Consider the following 21,801-nt stretch of genomic DNA (forward strand, 5'->3'; position numbering starts at 1 on the left):
ACCATAACAAGTAGAACTTCAATTAACATGTACACATGACAATAATAAACCAATTTAAACATACAGCATCATACATTTCACAACATGAAATGAGACCATCAGGCCACTGAGCTTCTGCAGCTATATGCAAGACCAATCCGATTAGGCACGATCCCTATTTTCATTTCGTAAACCTGCATTTTCTTTTCTTTCAAGGAATTAATCAGTTCTCTTTCCGACGCCACGATTGAATTAGCCACCCCTACTATCCCTGGCATTCCATTCTGGATCCTCACTTTTCCTGGTTAGACATGGACGTGTGCCAGTTTTGCTTCTTGACCTTCCTGCCAATTGGAATCGCTGGCTGAGGTACCTCACTGAAGAATTACCCATAATACCATTTTACAGATTACTGAGGCCTTTAGGTAACATTTCTAAATGAAGATACAGAACAAGCTGCTAGAGGGAGTGGTAAAGGCAGATACAATTACAAAATGTACAATTGAAATATAACACATTGGGACATGTTCAGGGATAGGAAAGGTTTAGAATGCAGGCAAGTGGGTCTAGTTAAGGGGAGCTCCTTTGGCCACACCTCAGCATGGACACGTTTGAGCTGAAAAGCTTATTTCCACATCATATAAGCCTTAAATCAAGGTTGCTGAGGTAAATGATAAAAATTCTAAAGCACTGTTCACAGAAAAGGAGAAAACCTGAATATTCTTTCCTCAGCCACCATCTCCACCATTCCAAAATTCCAAATCTTCCCTGTTTGTCAAATTTCACTTCCTAGTTATAAAGCAAGCTTCAGTCATCCACATCAGTTCCAAGACAATCCTAGGAAGTTTCACCAATAAGTGTAGTCAAAAAATGAATGGATTACTTACAGACTTTGTAGCCCAGCTTCTCAGCATATGCTCTTTTAGCCAATGCCTGACTCTCTAGAACAGCTCGAACCTCCACCTCTTTTAAAAACTCTGACACCTACATAAAGCAAGCAGGCAAATAAAGAAATGCTAACTTATAATTATCTGATTTTAGAAAAGGAAAAAAAATACTGAAAGGGCTCTATAATGAAGGATGAAATATCTAATGCTGAGTGCTGAGTCATTGTGTTAGGATGATTATAGTGCCAGGCAGTACTCAATACCAGGTTTTCAGGCAATGTCGCAGAATTCAGTATTTGTCTTTTGCAGACTACAGGGTTTGAAATTATTGCTGCATTAGATTAACATCAAGTCCTTGTATGACATTAGCAAATCCATTTCAAATCCCCATAACCTGGATTTCAGTTTGCAGTTATTTCAGTATTCCAATCCTCTGCAATTACATGTTCCTCAACTAAATCCCAAGGATTTAACTCAGAAGAATACCCCTTGGAAAATAATTAATATGGCCTGTCTTCCTCATATGAAGTGATTAGGAATGTGTTTTTGTTATGGTTTTTGGTGGAGGTATCAGGAATAATTAACAGCCAGACAGACAGACATACTTTATTGATCCCGAGGGAAATTGGGTTTCGTTACAGTCGCACCAACCAAGAATAGTGTAGAAATATAGCAATATAAAACCATAAATAATTAAATAATAAGTAATTTATTCCAAGTGGAAATAAGTCCAGGACCAGCCTTTTGGCTCAGGGCGTCTGACACTCCGAGGAAGGAGTTGTAAATTTTGATGGCCACAGGCAGGAATGACTTCCTATGACACTCAGTGTTGCATCTCGGTGGAATGAGTCTCTGGCTGAATGTACTCCTGTGCCTAACCAGTACATTATGGAGTGGATGGGAGACATTGTCCGAGATGACATGCAACTTGGACAGCGTCCTCTTTTCAGGCACCACCGTCAGAGAGTCCAGTTCCACCCCCACAACATCACTGGCCTTACGAATGAGTTTGTTGATTCTGTTGGTGTCTGCTACCCTCAGCCTGCTGCCCCAGCACACAACAGCAAACATGATAGCACTGGCCACCACAGACTCGTAGAACATCCTCAGCATCGTCTGGCAGATGTTAAAGGACCTCAGTCTCCTCAGGAAGTAGAGACGGCTCTGACCCTTCTTGTAGACTGCCTCAGTGTTCTTTGACCAGTCCAGTTTATTGTCCATTCGTATCCCCAGGTACTTGTAATCCTCCACCATGTCCACACTGACCCCTTGGATGGAAACAGGGGTCACCGGTGCCTTAGCTCTCCTCAGGTCCACCACCAGCTCCTTAGACTTTTTCACATTAAGCTGCAGATGATTCTGCTCACACCATGTAACAAAGTTTCCCACCGTAGCCCTGTACTCAGCCTCATCTCCCTTGCTGATGCATCCAACTATGGCAGAGTCCTCAGAAAACTTCTGAAGATGGCAAGACTCTGTGCAGTAGTTGAAGTCCGAGGATTGAAAACCTCTATTTTAGACCTATTCCTCACCCAAGATTGGTGAGATCAAGTTTTTGGGCAAAAGGAGCTGCTTTTTGATTACCAGTGCAATCTTCAATCTTATGTCCTGTCTGATGTTTGGTTTCCTTTACCTTTCCCCTCTCCTGTCATATTGAATGCTGCCTGGATGAGAGAGCATTAGCTACAACAGGAGGTTGGACAAATTCTAGAGCATTACTGGCTGACCTAATAAAAGGATATAAAATTATAAGAGGTATAGATAGGGTAGATTGTTGGTCTTTCTTTGGAATGGAAACGTCAAATATTCAAGGGCATAGTTTTATGATGGTGGGGGGGGGGATCGTTTAAAGGAAATTTTACTCAGCAAGTTTGTTTTACACAGAGTGGTAGATGCCTGGAACATGCTGCCAGGAAAAATGAAATGGTGGAAGCAGATACTCCAGCATGTGAACAGACTGGGAACAGAGAGATTATGGACTATACGCAGGCAGGTGGGATTAGTTTTGAATGGAATTATAGTCACCACAGATACTGTGGGATGAGAGGCCTGCTCCTGAGCTATACTGTACTGTTCTACAAATTATTTTCTTTTCTCAAACTATTTGTTAATTTTATAATATTAGCAGCTGACATTACAAAGCATATAAAAACAAAACCTCCACATGGTAAATTTTAAGGATTATTGTACACTAGATATTTTCTCAAGACCAAAATTGCACAGTGACCAGGAGGGCTCTGAGGAGTGTGGTAGAACAAAGAGATTTGGGAATACAAGTCCATAATTCATTGAAAGTGGTGTCACAGGCAAATAGAAAGTTGCAAAGAAAGCTTTTGGCACATTGGCCTTCACAAATCAGTTTATTGAGTTCAGGAGATGGGATACAATGTTAAAGTTGTATAAGACATTAGTGAGGCTTAATCTGGAGTACTGTCTGCAGTTTTGGCCAGTGTAAACACAGTTGAAAGAATGCAGAGAAAATTTACAAAGATGTTGCCAAGTATGGAGGAGCTGAGTTATAAGGAAAGATTGAATAGGTTAGGTTCTTTATTCCTTGGAACATAGAAGATTGAGAGGCGATTTGATGGAGACATAGAAAATTATGAATTAGAGCTAGAATTTGAATTTTATTTCTTACATCCATCTCACATCATGAGAGAGCAAAAATCTTTATGTTGCATCTCTGTTGCTATGTACAAGCAATAAGGGAGGGAAATGTGGGAGGATATTGTCCAAACACTAAGATTACATCCACAACGTATATGTACAGTCAGATACAATGTACAATCAGATATACAATCAGATCAATGTGCACTGATCAGTCTGATGGCTGGTGAAAGAAGCTGTCCTGGAGCCTGTTGGTCCTGGACATAATGCTGTGGTACCATTTGCCAAACGGAAGCAGCTGAGGGGTATAGATAAGGTTAATGCAAGCAGCCTTTTTCCACTGAAGTTGGGAGGGACTACAACCAGAGGTCATGGATTAATGGACAATAAGTGCAGGAGTAGGCCATTTGGCCCTTCTAGACAGCACTGCCATTCACTGTGATCATGGTTGATCATACACGATCAGTACCCCGTTCCTGCCCTCTCCCCATATCCCTTGACCCCGCTATCTATAAGAGCTTTATCTAACTCTCTCTTGAATGCATCTAGAGACTTGGCCTCCACTGCCTTCTGGGGCAGAGCATTCCACATATCCACCACTCTCTGGGTGAAAAAGTTTTTCTGCATCTCTGTTCTAAATGGCCTACCCCTTATTTTTAAACTGTGGCCTCTAGTTCTGGACTCACCCATCAGCAGGAACATGCCTCCTGCCTCCAGGGTGTCCAATCCCTTAATAATCTTATATGTCTCAATCAGATCCCCTCTCATCCTTCTAAATTCCAGTGTATACAAGCCCAGTCGCCCCAATCTTTCAACATATGATAGTCCCGCCATTCCGGGAATTAACCTTGTGAACCTACGCTGCACTCCCTCAATAGCAAGAATGTCCTTTCTCAGATTTGGAGACCAAAACTGCACACAATACTCCAGGTGGGGTCTCACCAGGGCCCTGTACAGCTGCAGAAGGACCTCTTTACTCCTATACTCAATTCCTCTTGTTATAAAGGCCAGCATGCCATTAGCTTTCTTCACTGCCTACTGTACCTGCATGCTTGCTTTCATTGACTGATGTACAAGAACACCTAGATCTTGTTGTACTTCCCCTTTTCCTAACTTGACTCCATTTAGATAGTAATCTGCCTTCCTGTTCTTGCCACCAAAGTGGATAACCTCACATTTATCCATATTAAACTGCATCTGCCATACGTTTGCCCACTCACCCAACCTGCCCAAGTCACCCTGCATTCTCATAACGTCTTCCTGACATTTCACACTGCCACCCAGCTTTGTGTCATCAGCAAATTTGCTAATCCTGCACTTTATGCATTATTCCCAGAAATACCTGCCATTGTTGTTCCACTGTCTTCCCTGCTAGGGTATTGTTCCATTGAACTTTAGCCAGCTCCTCCCTCATAGCTCCATAGTTCCCTTTGTTCAACTGTAATACTGACAAATCCGATTTTCCCTTCTCCTTCTCAAATTGTAGTTTAAAACATATCATATTATGGTCACTGCCTCCTAATGGTTCCTTTACCTCCAGGTCCCTGATCAAATCCGGTTCATTGCACAACACTAAATCTAGAATTGCCTTCTCCCTGGTAGGCTCCAGTACAAGCTGTTCTAAGAATCCATCTCGGAGGCACTCCACAAACTCCCTTTCTTGGGGTCCAGTACCATTCTGATTCTCCCAGTCTACCTGCATGTTGAAATCCCCCATGACAACTGTATCATTACCTTTGTGACATGCCAATTTTAACTCTTCATTCAACTTACACCCTACATCCAGACTCCTGTTTGTGGGCCTGTAGATAACTCCCATGGGTCTTTCTACCCTTAGAATTTCTCAGTTCTATCCATACTGACTCTACATCCCCCGATTCTATGCCCCCCCTCGCAAGGAACTGAATATCATTCCTCACCAACAGAGCCACCCCACCCCCTCTGCCAGTCAGTCTGTCCTTTCAATAAGATGTATATCCTTGAATATTCATTTCCCAGGCCCTGTCTGCTTGAAGCCATTTCTCAGTTATTCCCACAACATCATACTTGCCAATTTCCAACTGAGTCTCAAGCACATCTACTTTATTCCTTATACTTCGTGCATTCATATATAATACTTTTAATTCATTACTCCCCTCTCTTTTCATATCAATTCTTATTTCACTTGGCCATACTGTATGATCTCTTCTTGAGCTTTCTACTCCATTGATTCTGTTGTCCTTTTTAACTTTTCTTATTTTCCATTACCCTTTAACTCCATCCTTATATTTCCAGTTCATCCCCTCCCCCCAACTACTTAGTTTAAACACATCTGTGTTGCAGTGGCAAACCTGTCTGCCAGAATGCTGGTCCCCCGTCTATTAAGGTGCAACCCGTCCCTTTTGTACAATTCATCCCTACCCCAAAACAGATCCCAGTGGTCCAAGAATGTAAATCCTTGCTTCCTGCACCAGTTCCTCAGCCACACATCCAGATCCCATATCTCCCTGTTCCTGCCCTCTCCAGCACTAGGAACTGGAAGCAACCCAGAGATAACCACCCTTGAAGTCCTGCTTTTTCAGCCTTCTTCCGAGTTCTCTGAAGTCCCGCTGCAGAATGTCCTTCCTCTTCTTCCCGGTGTCATTTGTGCTGACATGCACTACCACTTCCGGCTGTTCACCTTCACCCTTGAGGATTCCCTGCAATCGGTCCGTGATGTCCTGGATCCTAGCACCAGGGAGGCAACACACCATCCTTAAATCTCGCCTGTTGCTGCAGAAACCTCTTTCCGTACCTCTTACTATGGAGTCCCCTACTACCATGGCTCTTCCTGATGTCTGACTCCTCGGCTCTGCTTCTGCACCAATTTTCGGCTTGCAGACCTGTCCGCCTCTTAGACTAGCAGTATCTTCTGTCCTGACAGCTTCCAAGAGGGTGAACTTATTTACAAGAGGTACATCCCCTGGGGTCTTCTGTATTTCAAGCATCCTTTCCGTCCTCATCATAGCCCCCTTTCTCTCTTCCGGTATCCTCAGTGTAACAACTTCACTGTAGGTCCTGTCCAGAAAACTCTCATTTTCGTGGATGAACCTGAGGATATCCATTTCTTTCTTCAGTGCTGCAACATGCTTCTTCAGAAGCTGAATCTGGACACATTTTCCACAACTTTAGCAGCCAGGGGCACCATAAGTGTCCCTGACCTCCCACATCATGCACGTAGCACACTGAATCAGCTTAGTGGTCATGTCTTCACTATCTCCAATTGTGCCTGACTTAGTCTCCTCCCTCAGCCTCCTTGCCGAAGACTTTCAAGCCAAAGACTCGAGAAAAATGGGTGAAAGGTGAAAAGTAAAAGGGGAACATGAGGGGAAACCTCTACACTCAGAGTGTGGAATTAACTACCAGCACAAGTGGTGCAATCAAGCTCGATTTCAATGTTTAAGAAAAGTTTGGATAGGTAGATGGATGGTAGGGGTATGGAGGGCTATGGACCCCGGTGCAGGTCGATGGGAGTAGGCTGTCTAAATGGTTTTGGCATGGAATAGATGGATCAAATGACCTGTTTCTGTGCTATACTTCTCTATTACTCATTGATAGCCACACCCTACAACAGGAAAGCAAATGCTTCTGCCAGCTAGGTAAATGATAGGTAACATGCACAAAATGCATGGCCTCAAGAGGCCAGTCAGCATCTCTGCAAAAGAGTAATCAGTCGATGTTTCAGGACTGGAACAGAAGGGGAGAAGTCAGAGTAAGAAGGTGGGGGGATGGGAGGAAGGTAAATGATATAAACTTCTACCATAACAGAAAATCCTACCACACTGGTATCTCGTAACACAGTATGAATCTTCTTACTCCATGACTTGGGAAAGCAAGTGAGCATGTAATCTTATCAGGCTAAAACTTGTATCCTGAAGTAAAATATGATTCATTTATTGCAACATGGGAGGTGGCCATTTTGCCTTTCACACCCATCATAGCTCCCAGTAGTGTAATCCCATCAATCCCAATCCCTTGAGTACTAACAGGAGTTCAAATTTGGCATTTTAAAGGAATAGGGTGAGAAAGGGTCATAATATAAAGTGAAATGATGAAAGAACAGCTTACTTGAAAATGGAAAATTCAATGTACATTCCGGACTGCGTAGACTGAAGGTAAAATGTTATTCAGCTTGTTTCTTTTGAACCAACCTTTCTGCAGCCTCCTCTACAGACATGGTGATGCCCCATTTTCTTTAAACTGCCTTAATAACAGTACTTATTCATCTTATTACCTGATCTGTCTTAACCTATTTCCAGTCAGTCTTTTGCCTTACACCTTGTACCTCTACCAGCTCTACCTTAAAAACAGTAAACCCTCCATTCCCCCCCACTTCTCCGAAGAAGGTCGTTGACAGAAATAAAACATTACCTGGTTTCTCTTATAGCTGAGTTATCTAACATTTTTGATTTAGTTTTGGGTTCCAGGAACTACAGACTTACTTGTTTTCTATGTTTCAACAAACTCTTTTTTAAAAACACAGAAATTGATGCTTGTTTCCTAATCACATTAGATCCACAGAAGATGGATTTCTTAAAACAATGATGTAAAGACAGTCAAGTTTTGATATTGAAAGGGATTCTTGTAGGGTCACTAGTGAATAAAGCTGAAAAAAATACAGGAACTCACACCCTTTCAAGTCATCTTAACCATTCGATCAATCCAGACCATGCTAAAACAAAAATACTTTACTATTCTAAAGGTTTGTGTCACTGAATTATTGATTGTTTTCAACAACACAAAATACAGCAACCGTCCTAAAAAGACATACCTATTTTTCATCATACTCACTTTGTAATTCCTATTGTTAAATCGATGAATGCCAATGGCAGCAGGAGTGATCTCCATCACATCAAAATAAAAACCTTGAATCAAGATAGAAACATATTGTGCAATTAATAAAACAGCCTTTATCTAAAATTCATTTATTAACTTAATTTGAAACAGTGCATGTGAATCTTACACCATCCTTCCCTTTCTAATGCCTCACCTTGTTCAGGCATTTGCTATTGAATTTTTAAAGGCCTATATAGAGTGGATGTGGAGAAATGAGAGAATCTAGCACCAGAGAGCACGGCCGCAGAATGACCCTTCAGATCAGAGATGAGGAGGAATTTCTTAATCCAAGGATATGTGGAGACTGTTGGACTTAATCATAAGGAGAGTCTGGATAGGCTAAGACCATTTTATGTCGAAAGGAGGTGACTGTGAGGTAACCATATAAAGGCTGATAAAATCACGAAGAATATAGCAAAGGTACATAGTCATAATCTTTTCTCCCCAGAATGGAGGCGTCTAAAACTAAAGTGAGGGGGTAAGATTTGAAGGGGAACTGAGGTGCAAATTTTTCACACTGGTGTATATATAGAATGAGCTGCCAAAGGAAGTGGTAGTGACCGGTACAACCACAACATTTAAAAGACATTTAAACAAGTGCATGGATAGGGAAAGTTTAGAACAGGGGTCAATGGTAGGAGTCCATGGCACAAAAAAGATTAGGAACCCCTGGTTTAGAAGGATATGGACCAAATGGGACTAACTCAGTCTGGCCCAGTTGGGCCAAAGGGTCTGTTTCCATGACATACAACTCTATGACTCTAAACATTGATTATTTTTTGATTAAAAATATAATCATTTAGGAACACCTAAAACACCTACAAATATTTACAAATATTAAACCACCATAAGTAAAATAAAGAGGCTTCTAATCTTTCTTCCCCACAAATAACATCCAAGAATAGATTCCTCAGGATAAGCACTCAGGAAACTCAGCAAGATCTTGGGAGTTTAGGAGATTTAGCACAACAAAGGAAAACTCTAACTAACTTTTCACAAATGCTCTGTAGAATGTATCCTGTCTGGTTGTATCGTGGCACTGTCAACACCCAGGAAGACAAGAGGCTGTAGAAGTAGTGGACACTATCTGGCCTATCAAAGGCACAGCCCTCCTACCTCTTACAATGCTGCATCAAGAAGACAATATCTATCATCAAGGATCCCCACCCTCTTCTCATTGCTACTGTCAGGCAGGAGGTTCCGAAATCTGAAGTTCAGAGCAACTGCCTTCTTACAACTATCAGTTTCTTGAGCCAGTCTACATGACACTAACCCTACCACAGTAGTGGAACCAATTGTATTCCTATGGCTTATGGCTGTACGTCTATTTTTCCCCTCTATCTGTTGCGTTCAGTATTGAGGGATGGTGCAGAGCACACCAGGAGACCAGCCTTGCAGGATGTTCAACTGAACTTTATTGATAATTCTGCTTGTACAACATGTGAGCTCCTCCCATGTGGGAGTGGGGGAGTGGCTAACTAAGTGGCACAGGAATACCACCATCAGTAACACAACACTACCTTTCACTGTTCTGTGTAACTTACACTTTCTTTTAGGTACAGTACAGTAACAGGTCATTCCAGCCTAACAAGTCCACACCACCCAATTACACATATGTGACTAATTAGCCTACTAACCTATGTGTCTTTTGGGATGTGGGAGAAAGCTGGAGCATCAGGAGGAAACCCAAAATGGTTACGAGAAGAGCGTACAATCTGCTTACAGACAATGGTGGGAATTGGACCTGGGCTGCTGGCGCTGCAGTAGTTACACTAAGCACTATGCTACTGTGTTGTCCTAAATCTCTGCGTTGTCCACCTATGTGCCTGTGATGCTGTTGCAGGTTTTTTCATTGTACCTGTACCTCAATGTACTTGTGTGCATGACAACAAACTTGACTTGAATGAGCTCCACCATGGAGCCCAGTGGTACAGAGAACTGAAAAAAAAACTACTAACTACTGCTAATTAAGTTTGAGCTTTCTACTTTTGAATACATCTGCAAAGTCTAGGCACGCTAACATTTAAATTGATAAACACCTGTAGGTTCAAACATTCACCAGCACAGGTGGCACAGCACATCATGCCATCTCCTCATGGTTCCAGAACCTCAAATCCCAAGCTGTCTATGTGGAGTTTTCACATCCTCCCTGTGACCAGGATGCTCGTTTCCTCCCAAAGACACAATTAAGCTGCTGTATGTCGGTTGGAGGGTGGCAGGAGAACAGGGGATGTTCAAGAGCATTTGAGGGAGAACAGGATACAAGGAAGTAAGTGTAGTGTTACGTACCCGTGACACGTGACAGTGGTGTACTTGTCACGTGACAGGTGTTGAAGCTATACTGGACTTGAGGTAATGGTCTTGTGATGGTGGAGTGACGTCATTTTCCCACCAGTAGAGGTCATGTGACAGGGTTTTTTTTTTTTACAGGGTATAAAAGGAGGACCCCTCCCTGTGAGGAGGGGCAGTTCGTGGCTGGATTTGCCACGTTGACTTCATGCCACTGCGTGATTTAATGTTATGATGCAGTTTAGTTGAAAGATGAAGTTTTATCTAATGCCTAAAGTTTAAAAGGTCATTGCCAGCAGTTTCTTTACAATACTGCTGGTTGAGAATCAGTGGAGAGTGAAGATCGGAGTTTGGGAGTTAAAAGATCGAGGGAAGTCGATTTCAATGGTGAAACAGGTTCAACCTTGTTTGATCCTCAGTCGGAAGGAATTCATTGACTGTTCTCATGTTAATCCCTGTGAAATAGCAGAAAGGATTGGGAACAGTTCTGTAAAGGAAAGGTCAGTGCCTTTAAGCCGTTCCATTTGTCCATCTACGTAAATTCTTCGTGGGAAAAGTTCGATTTGGGAACCGAAGCAACACGACGTGAAAGAGAATTCAAATCGTCTTAAAAAAATCTCTCCCTTAAATGGACTGTGAGCATTTTGAACTTTTGCAGTACTACTTTGAAGAACTGTTTTTGCAACTTCGCTTTAAGAACTGTTTAAGCTTCATTGCTTTAAGAACTGTTTAAGCTGCCGCACAGCAGCTGATTTCCGGTTACGTTGGTGATTTGTTTACTTTTGGGGGTTTGTTTTCAGTGTTTAATAAACGTGTTGTTTGTTATGAAAACCCCTGCCTCACTCATATATTTATTGTTGCTGAGTCCTTAACAGTAGGATTGGGATTAATAGGATTGCCGTGAGGCCTGACATAGACTCAATTCTATATTACGGGGGAAAGAAGGAAAAAAAATGCCAAGGTTTCTAAATAGCTAATCATTGCCCTAGAGTCTCCAGGTCTGGACTGATAACAGTGGAGCCTCGTAATGTTTGCTGTAGTCTCAGCTCACCTCTCTCCACCACATCATTTCTGTTTTCATCAATGCATTTGACACAGATGCAAACATGTCTACAGTCTTAGTACTAGATGGTGGGTAGATCTATTTCAACCAGCACAAACATGATGACAGAAAGACCGCATTCATAAGGTCATGGAGAAGCACAGCACAGACACAGGCTCTTCAGCCCATCTAGTCTGTGCTGTAACTACTTAAACTGCCTACTCCTATTGACCTGTACCAGGACCTTAGACCTCCATGTCCCTACTATCCACGTACCTATCCAAACCTCGCTTAAACATTGAAATTGAGCTCGCATGCACCACTTGCACTGGCAGCTTATTCCGCACTCTCACGACCTTCTGAGTGAAGAAGTTTCCCTCATTTTCCCCTTCAACTTCTTACCTTTCACACTTATTCCATGACCTCTGGTTATAGTCCCAAACAGTGGAAAAAACCTGCTTATACTTACCCTATCACATCCATCCATCATCTTGTATATCTCTATCAAATCTCCTCTCAATCTTATACCTTCTAAAGAATGCAGTCCTAACCTATTCAATCTTTCCTTATAACTCAGATCCTTTGACTCAGCAACATTCTTGTAAATTTTCTCCATACTCTTTCAACGTTGTTTACATCTTTCCTGTAGGTAGGTGACCAGAACTGCACAAAAATATTCCAAGTTAGATCTCACCAATGTCTTATACAACTTCAACATAACATCTATCTCCTGTACTCAATACATGATTTATGAAGACCAATGTGCCAAAAACTTTCTTTACAACCCTATCTACCTATGATGCTACTTTCAATGAATTATTGATCTGTAAATTCTGTGTTGCAAATCTCAACCAAAAGAGTCCACAGATCTTCAGCACAGCATGCCCTTCTGCCTATTTTCACGTCATCAAAAAATCCTGGACATATTACACATCGATCCTTCTGTCAAATCATTGATAGACTTAGCAAACGATAAGGCGAAGAACTGATCCTTGGTTTTCCATCTGTTACCAGCCTTTTCCAGTCTAAGAAAGATGCATTCCTTCCAACCCTACTTCTTCTATATCAGGGGTTCCCAACCTGGGGTGCGACAAAGAGTGGCTTGTCATCACGAGTCATCACTCAGCCAGCTGCCAGTGTGCCTTGAGAAATGGTAGTAATGCTTGTCCCAAGCACACTCCAGTCTCCCGCTGCCCGAGTCGAGAGAGAAGTAAACTCACTCCAGTCTCCTGCTGCCCAAGTCAGAGTTGAGGACTCTCATCAGTGTTAGCTAGAAGGTTACATCTCAGAGTTAAAAATCATCTCATAATGCCAAAACCTTTATACATCCCGAATCAACCATCGAGTAACGACTTTGCGTTAAAACCAAACCCGCAGTAGGAAAATTAATTATAAAATTTTAAAAAGCTGCATTTTGATAAAAAGCAGCTGAAGTCATTCATTCGTATTTGTCTCAATGCATTAAAGAAGTTTTTGAATTTCAAAGTTTTTTTTCCTCTTAAAAGGTTTTTTTCTTGAATTGTTGATGATTTTGAATTGTGTTGGTTGAGGAGGTATCATGGTTAGCACCGAGGACTTTGAATCGTATGATGGGAGTTCATATCTCTGGTAATCATCGGAAATAGGTGTGTAAATTCAGTAGAGAGTAGCCTAATAAGTCGTGTTGCATCCCCTTAGCATTTCCACCTGACAATTTATCTTGCAGTAACCGCAGATAATATCATAATAAAATATTCAAAAGCGTATTTCTAGCGATACTTTACTATAGGTGTGTCTGGTTGAGTAAAGTGGTCATCCCTGACTTAGTCAGATAGTTTTTCTCATATTAGCTCAAATTTTTCTCTTTACCCTTAACCCTTCATCATGTCAAAAAGAAGGAAATGGAATGATGACTATGTGTGCTTTGGTTTCACTTGCACAACAGGAAATGATGGCTTGCAAAAACCCCGGTGCATTCTTTGTAGCGTTGTGTTTTCCAACTCAAATCTGAAGCCATCCAAGCTTCAAGAACAAGCATGGCGGAGCTGATGTTGAAGGACATGATGTTGGGTCATTGAAAATCAAAAGAGCTCATTTTGATTAGGAAGTAACTCTTCCAAAATTAGGTTTTGTTTCTGTTGAAAAACCACTACCTCTTGCTTCATACCAAGTGGCATATAAAGTGGCCAAATCCAAGAAGCCCCGTACAATTGCGGAAGATCTCATCAAGCCATGTGTACTGGAAATGGCAACAATTATCCTGGACAAAGAAGCAAGAAAAAAATTTGAACAGGTGCCCCTATCAAATAATGTCATTCACAACCGAATCAGTGATTTGAGTGAAGATATTTTGGACCAAGTCATCTCAAATGTCAGAGCTAGTCCTCTTAAAATCTCTATTCAGTTGGATGAGTCAACTGATGTCTCCAGTTGTAGTCAACGCATCACATTAATGAGGTATGTCAAAGATGGTGCTGTGAAGGAAGATTTCCTGTTTTGTAAAGATCTGAAAACAAACACAACTGCAAAGGATGTGATGCAGCTGGTGAAAGACTTCTTTGCCAAACCTGATTCAGATGTCAAAGTCATTGGTTCTGTGTGCACTGACGGGGCACCTGCAATGCTTGGAAATAAATCTGGCTTTTCTGCATTGATGAAAAAGGAGATTCCAGACTTGCAAGTTACTTGCAAGTTTTCTTCATCAGCATGCTTTGGCATCAAAAACATTGCCTCCAAATTTGAAGAAAGTCTTTGATACTTGTGTGAAGATCATCAACTGGATCAGGGGGCGTGCTTTGAACCATCACATCTGGGAAGTAAGCATTCAGTTTTGCTTTTCCACACAGAAGTCCGTTGGTTGTCACGAGGACAAGCTCTAACCTGCTTCTTTGAACTGCGGGAAGAAATCAAAGTTTTTCAGGAGAAGCGTGAACATGATCTGGTTGGGGTGATGGAATCATAAGAATTCGCCCAAATGCAGGCTTACTTAGCTGACATTTTCACTCGTATGAATGACCTGAGTGTTTCTCTTCAAGGAAAAGGGATAAACATATTGAAGGCTTGTGAAAAGTTGAATGCCTTCAAAGAAAAGTTATGTCTTTGGCGTCGAAGGATGGAAAGAGGCAGTCTCTCAAATTTTCCTTCACTAGAAGAGAAGGTTGATGATGCTGGATCCATAACTCCTACTGTGCGTGAAGAAATTGGGGCTCATTTGGAAATGAGCTGCCAGAGTAGTTTGATGGATATTTTGCTGCTGGAGACCTGAAGATTTCAGAAGAATGGATCATGAATCCATATTCCGACAATTTGGAGAAAATGTCAGATGATGAAGAGCTGAAGGAAGATCTTATTGATCTGCGGACAAATCGAGCTCTTGAAATGCAATTTGAAAGCAAGACTTTGGAGGAGTTTTGGTGTGCAGCACTGGATATGTTCCCAAGACTTGGTGGAAAAGCACTCCGTGTCCTCATTCCATTTGCAACAACATACTTGTGTGAATCTGGATTCAGTTCTCTTTTGTCAATCAAGAAAAAATCTAGGAATCGCCTGAATCCACAGGCAGACCTGCGGATCGCAGTCAGCAAGGAAGTTCCACGTTTTGACAAAATCATGAATGAGAAGCAGGAGCAAAGAAGTCATCGAATTTTATGTTCACAATTGGGATTGATTTTACTGTTTACAATTTTTTCCTGAATAAATTAGGATCTAATTTCTCAATTTATATTTGCATTTTATACACTGAGTTAAAGGCTTATATTTTTAAGTTCAATTTGTTCACCCGCAATATTGTATATGGTTCAATTTGTGGTTCAAAAATTAAACATTAGACTTCTTCATCTTCAAATGTGATATTACTTTTGTAGGGGGTGCAAACATTAATCAAACATTTCCTAGGGGTGTGGGGCATAGAAAAGGTTGGGAACCACTGATCTATATGATAAGCAATTTGAGTTAACACATTTCCTCAATCACCACAATCTCTTATGCAATAGTCTTATGTAGCCCCTTATCAAATGCCTTCTGGAAATCCAAATATAATTCATATACAGATGCCCTGATCAGGTCTGCTCAATCAGCTCTCACAGAGCTCCAGCAAATTTTAAAACATGGCTTTCCTTTTGCAAAATCACACTGACTTACACTGAGCTTTTCCAAATGATAGCCCTGTCTGACCTTGTCCAAGCTCACCTTGCTCATTTTGCCCTATTCAAATTACCATTGGTAGCTTCAGAAAGAAGCTACAGGAGCCTCAGGACCCACATCCATTATCACCCCTCAATCATCAGGCTCTTGAACCAGGGCAGATAACTTCACTCCACTTCACTTGCTCCATCACTGAGTTGTTCCCACAACTTATGGACTCACTTTCAAGGAATTTTCATCTTATGTTCTCAATATTTATTGCTAATTTATTACTATTATTTATCTTATTTTTGCATTTGCAGTTTGTTGTCTTTTGCACACTGGTCGCCCGACCTGTTGCTGCAGTCTTTCATCGATTCTATTATGGTTATTACATTTACTGAGTATGCCCACAAGAAAATGAATTTCAGCGTTGTATATGTACTTTGATAATAAATTTACTTTGAACTTTGGCAGTATCTATAGGGACGCTGCCTCAAGGAGGCAACAACTTTCAAAGTTCTCCACAATCCAGGATATGCAACTTATCATAGCTAGCATCAGGCAGGAGGCACAGAAGCCGAAAGTCCCACACCACCAGGTTCAATAACAACAACTTCCCTCCAACTATTTGGTTCTTAAACCAACCTGCACAACCCTAACCACTACAGATTAGCAACAGTAGGAGCACTTTGATCACTTTGCATTAGACTTCTTTTGTTCTAATTTGTTTTTCTTTTGAATGCTGCTAGCCATATTTGTCTTCTTTAAAAAAAAGCATACTGTATGTCTAGGTTTGAAGAAAGGCATATTAAATACCCATGGACAATCCAAAATGATTAATGGAATATTATCCAATTTATTCAATATTCTGTAAATTCAAGATGGATTTGAGCTGCAGATGTCCACCGGGTTTCTGGCTCAGACTTACTATTTTTAGGTTCATAGGGATGGTTTTTGGGGACAGAATGGGAAGTGGGGGTGTTTGGGTTAGAGTTTAGGGATAAGGATGAAGGGAGTGAGGAGAAGGACCTGGAATTCAGTGTTCAGGTTGGAGCACTCTTAAACAGGACAACAGTGATCTCCAAGGGAGGCACATCTGTGAGTATATGAGTCTGGGGCCTGGGTCAAGGACTGGAGGTCCAGAGGCTCGGAGGTGTGTGTGGGAGGGTGGGAAAGGGGCTTCTTTTGCTGTTCTTTTGTCTCATTGCTGCTGCTGCTTGTTGTTTGCTTGCTGTAGGTTGGCTGCATGCTGTTTCATTGAACATTGTGGCCATGCTACGTTGGCGCCAGAATGTGGGCAACAATATTGCAGGCTGCCCCCAGCACATCTTTGGGTCACATTGATTGTTAAAGCAAATGATACATTTCACTGTGTTTCAATGTACATGTGATAAATAAATCTAATCTATATGATGCCACGTGTCTGTGGTGCTGCTGCAAACATTTTTTTCCATTGTACCTGTGCATACATGTCCTGCCTGCCTCTCATTTTCCCCACTGAAGATGACATTGGAAGCTATGCTCTATATCCTGAACCACAGGGCATTTTATTTCCTCATCTTTCTGAATATCTCAGCTGCCTTAGATTGACTACCTTCTTCGAAACCTCTCCTCTATCTTACCAGCTCATTTACAGAGCTCCCATGACTCCACCATAAAGTATCATATCATAACCAAATCAGCAGGAATGACTCTCAACCTGCACTGCTATCTCAGGGCACACCTAAGAACCCCCTATTGGCTGCCTGCACACCTCAGGTATATCTTACCTGATGAGAACACCATCTGAGCAACATACATGATGATGACATGCCTTATTTTACTTCCTCTGGTGTCTCTGTAATTACAGTAACGTCCAGCTACACATTGGAAAGACTGTAACTTCATTTGGCCCTTGCATAAATGATTGTTCTAGTACTAACAAAATAAAAACTAGATCATGTAAGACCAATATACGTTAACCACTTTACCTAAATTTCCATTATTCCCTGGACAAGTTGCTTTCAAAGCCTTCGTAAATTCATCCCATGAACCAGAGGCACTCTCATCGCGGATCCTCTCTCTTGTCAAGGAGCCATTCTTAAAACTAGAGAAAAGGTAGAGTTAGGCTAGGATAAAAGTATATGTATTAAACAATGCAAAGCATCTGAGTTTGGTAGCACTGCTATAGGAAAGACAGCATTAAACTGGAAAGGGCACGGAGAAGATTTGTAAGGATGCTACTGATTCAAGGGCTTGAGTAGAAGGGAGAGGCTGAACAGGCTAGGACTTTATTCCTTGGAAGAAAGGAGCTTCAGAGGTGTCCTAAAAGAGGTATAAAGTTATGAGGGGGTACAGATAGGGGAGAACACAGGTGATCTTTTTCCACAGGGAAAGGAAGTTAAAAACTGGTTAAAGTGAGGGTATAGGGATGAGGGGTGAAAGATTTAAAAGGGAACTGAATGCAGAGGGTGGTGTTTATGTGCAATGAGCTGCCAGCGAAAGTGGTTCGGAGAGGTACTGTATGTTTCAATGTACATGAGTAGATATCGATTCAAGCTTATGTACATGTGATAAATAAACTTGAATCAAGATCTACTAATAGCAATATTTTAAATATATCTGCATAAGTACATGGATAAGTTGGGAACCCCTGATTAAGAGGGATACAGGTCAAATAGAACCAGGTGAGGAGGGCTTGGGCAAGTTGGCTCAAGTTTACTCTATAAATCTACTATACTTCGTTACAACATACCATAGTGTTGGTAGGATCCTCAAAATATAATACAGTATAAACATATGACAAGCTAGCCTCATAAAAATAGAATAATGGGAAAATTGAACAAAAATCTTATGTCTGTAAACATCTGTGAAGTATAGCTGTGGGAGTCTAACAGAACTCACATTTATGTAGCCTGCAAATTAACCACTTGAAAGAATGTTATGCCAAGGATTTTAAGCTTGTTGTAATAGATTATAGCCACTTTTTGTTTTATACCAAGAGAGTGCCTATCACTCAAAACCAAGTAAATATCCCTTCAAGATTAAAGTGAATGATAACAAATGGCACTGCGGTGTTACATTACTGACAATAGTTTCTGTTCAACTAATCTTTCTAAATAAATAAAATCTCACAGACATTTTGCTCACAGAAATCTAAGGTGTAGCAATGTAATTTAGATGTTCAAACAGAGAAGCTACAGGGTAGAATTTATATGGTATAGAAAGGAGATGAAATAATTATTCATATTTGGCTTCTTAAAGGTCATTTCTCTACCCAATATCAGAAACTATCCTTTACCAAATGAGTGCCATGTAGGCATTGCTTTCAACCGGGTTGCAAAAAATATGTCCCTGCAGTGTGGGTCTTGGGTCCTGAATCCAGAGAAAGACAGTATCACTTGTTCCAAGACTTACCTAGAAAATACAATAAAGAACTGCATTTACACAAATGAAAATCCAAGACGACAAAAGATACATTGCCTAAACTTGATCTGTCAAGGATAGAAGGTGGAGGGTCACCAAATCAAGGTGTTTGAAATGAAACTGAAATCCAGTCCAAATGACTGAGATTTATTTTGTCCAAAAACTTGTAGGTGGATGATCAGTTGCCTTCTTTTGAAGTTTCCTAGATTCTAGGAAATTTCCTAGTTCCGGTGGTTTGGAAAATAGTAAGTGCAATACAGATCCTCCTCGTCTTGTTCTTTGAATGACAGAATTCTGTTTCTGAGAACTGTTGGCAATGTGAACAGTTTGTAAATTGGAAATGTGATCACACAGCATTAGATTTCAATAAAAATGTAGACCAACTAAGAAAAGATATGGTTAAACCAAGGTGTTTAACTCAACTTTTCAGATATTGTCACAAACAGAGCTCTGACATGGCAGAAGTTGCCTGCAGACCAACGGCAGCTAGCAAATCCACTCCACTGACCTCCCAAATGCTTGTTCATAAGTACAGGCTGCACATAAAGAGGATTTAAAGTTCAAACTACATTAAATTTATTATCCAAGTACATATATGTCACCATATACAGTCCTGAGATTCAATTTCTTGCGGGCATACTCAGTAAATCCAAGAATCGTTGAAAGACCACACCCAACAGGATGGACAAGCAACCAATGTGCAAATGACAAGAAAATGTGCAAATTCAAAAAAAAGGTAATAAGAGATTACATGAGAACATGATATATTCTTGAAAGTGGGCCCATACGTTGTGGGACTAGTTCAGTGATGGGGCAGGTGAAATTGAGTGAAGTTATCCCCTTTGGTTGAGGAGTAATAACTGTTCCTAAACCTGGTAGTGTGAATCCTGAGACTCCTGTACCTTCTTCCTGTTGGCAGCAGCAAGAAGAGAGCATGGTCTGGGTGGTGGGTGTCCTGATGATGAATGTTGGATTCTTTTAACAGCATTTTATGTAGCTGTTCTCAATGGTGGGGAAGGCTTTATCTGTGACGGACAGGGCCATATCCATTACTTTTTGCAGGATTTTCCAATCATGGGCATTAGTGTTTCTATGCCAGGTTGCAATGCGACCAGTTAATATACTCTCCACCACACATCTAAAAGCTTTGAAATCTTCTAATTGATGTGTGGTGGAGAGTATACTAGATGTTTGTAGCCTGAGCAGGACCTATAATGGCATCAAGTTTGTATCAAGTTTGCTGCAATGCAAAGTTAGAAGGGAAAGTAAGTTGTGAAGAGGACAGAAAGTAAAATTAAATCCCTATGAGGAAATTATAATAAATAAATAAAAACATGTCTCTTTAAGAATATATAATTTATCAGGGAATAGAAACTCATAACTACCAGCAGAATTAACCACTAAATACCTTAAAATTCTGTCAGTCCAAGCAGATTCCCTGCTTGTGATAGAGAAAGCATGAAATAATATAACTTAAGAATCACTGATTCCACATTAAGCTCCAAAAAGGACAAATCTCACAGAACTGCTGTCAATCTCAAGGAATAATGAAAAAAAGTTGGCAATTTCAATAAGAGAAACCACTGCAAAATCCAGGGCAGATTAAATCTTACATTTGTAAATTCCAAAACTGAATTATCTTTTTGTTTTAAATGGGATGACAAAAGTCAATATCCATTGATCTGCAATACCAGTTCACTCATTCACCAATGTTCATCACAAAGGGGAATGCCACAACTTCCATCTTACCAGGCCTGCTTGTGATTCTACTTCAAAATTATTTGGTTGAGCATTATCATTCCTTTTAACGTGAGCAAGCAAAGACAATTATAAAAATAACTGACACTGACAGAATAACTTTAAAATTCCTACCCTGAACACTATTTTTGGAGCATTACAAGGCTTCAACAGTTTAACAACCTGATGGCATGAACACTGATTTCTCTAACTTCTGTTAATGCCCCTCCTCCCTTTCTTACCCTATCCCTTATTTAATTATTTATCCCCCCCCCACCTTTTTGTTCCTCTCTCCTTTTTTTCTCTCTCTGCCCCTCTCACAATCACTCCTTGCCTGTTCTCCATCTCCCTGGTGCTCCCCTCCCCCCATAATGTACAGGTTAGGCATAGGAGTACATTCAGCCAGAGACTCATTCCACTGAGATGTAACACTGAGCATCATAGGAAGTCATTTCTGCCTGTGGCCATCAAACTTTACAACTCCTCCCTCGGAGTGTCAGACACCCTGAGCCAATAGGCTGGTCCTGGACTTATTTCCACTTGGCATAATTTACTTATTATTATTAATATTTTATTATTTATGGTTTTATATTGCTATATCTCTACACTATTCTTGGTTGGTGCGACTGTAACAAAACCCAATTTCCATCGGGATCGATAAAGTATGTCTGTCTGTCCTTCTTTCTCCCTCGGCCTCCTGTCCCATGATCCTTTCCCTTCTCCAGCTCTGTATCCCTTTTGCCAATCAACTTTCTAGCTCTTAGCTTTATCCCTCCCCCTCCTGTCAACTCATATCATTTTGGATTTGCCCTCCCCCTCCCACTTTCATATCTCTAACTATCTTTTCTTTCAGATAGACCTGACCAAGGGTCTTGGCCTGAAATTTTGACTGTACTT

At 41.0% G+C, this 21,801-nt stretch overlaps 1 protein-coding gene across 3 annotated transcripts in view; it reads right to left on the minus strand.

The window, feature by feature from the left end:
• xylb (xylulokinase homolog (H. influenzae)) overlaps nt 1-21,801 on the minus strand; it is a 283,379-nt gene that overhangs the window by 173,327 nt on the left and 88,251 nt on the right. For all 3 annotated transcript variants that reach the window (XM_059971798.1, XM_059971796.1, XM_059971797.1), the window contains 4 exons: nt 19,043-19,158; nt 17,733-17,848; nt 8,283-8,356; nt 867-963 (listed from right to left, as the gene is read on the minus strand). In XM_059971798.1, the coding sequence (XP_059827781.1) occupies nt 867-963; nt 8,283-8,356; nt 17,733-17,848; nt 19,043-19,158 (403 nt within the window). The remainder of the gene's footprint in view (nt 1-866; nt 964-8,282; nt 8,357-17,732; nt 17,849-19,042; nt 19,159-21,801) is intronic.

This window comes from Hypanus sabinus, chromosome 6 (assembly GCF_030144855.1).
Source record: "Hypanus sabinus isolate sHypSab1 chromosome 6, sHypSab1.hap1, whole genome shotgun sequence".
Lineage (NCBI taxonomy): Eukaryota > Metazoa > Chordata > Chondrichthyes > Myliobatiformes > Dasyatidae > Hypanus > Hypanus sabinus.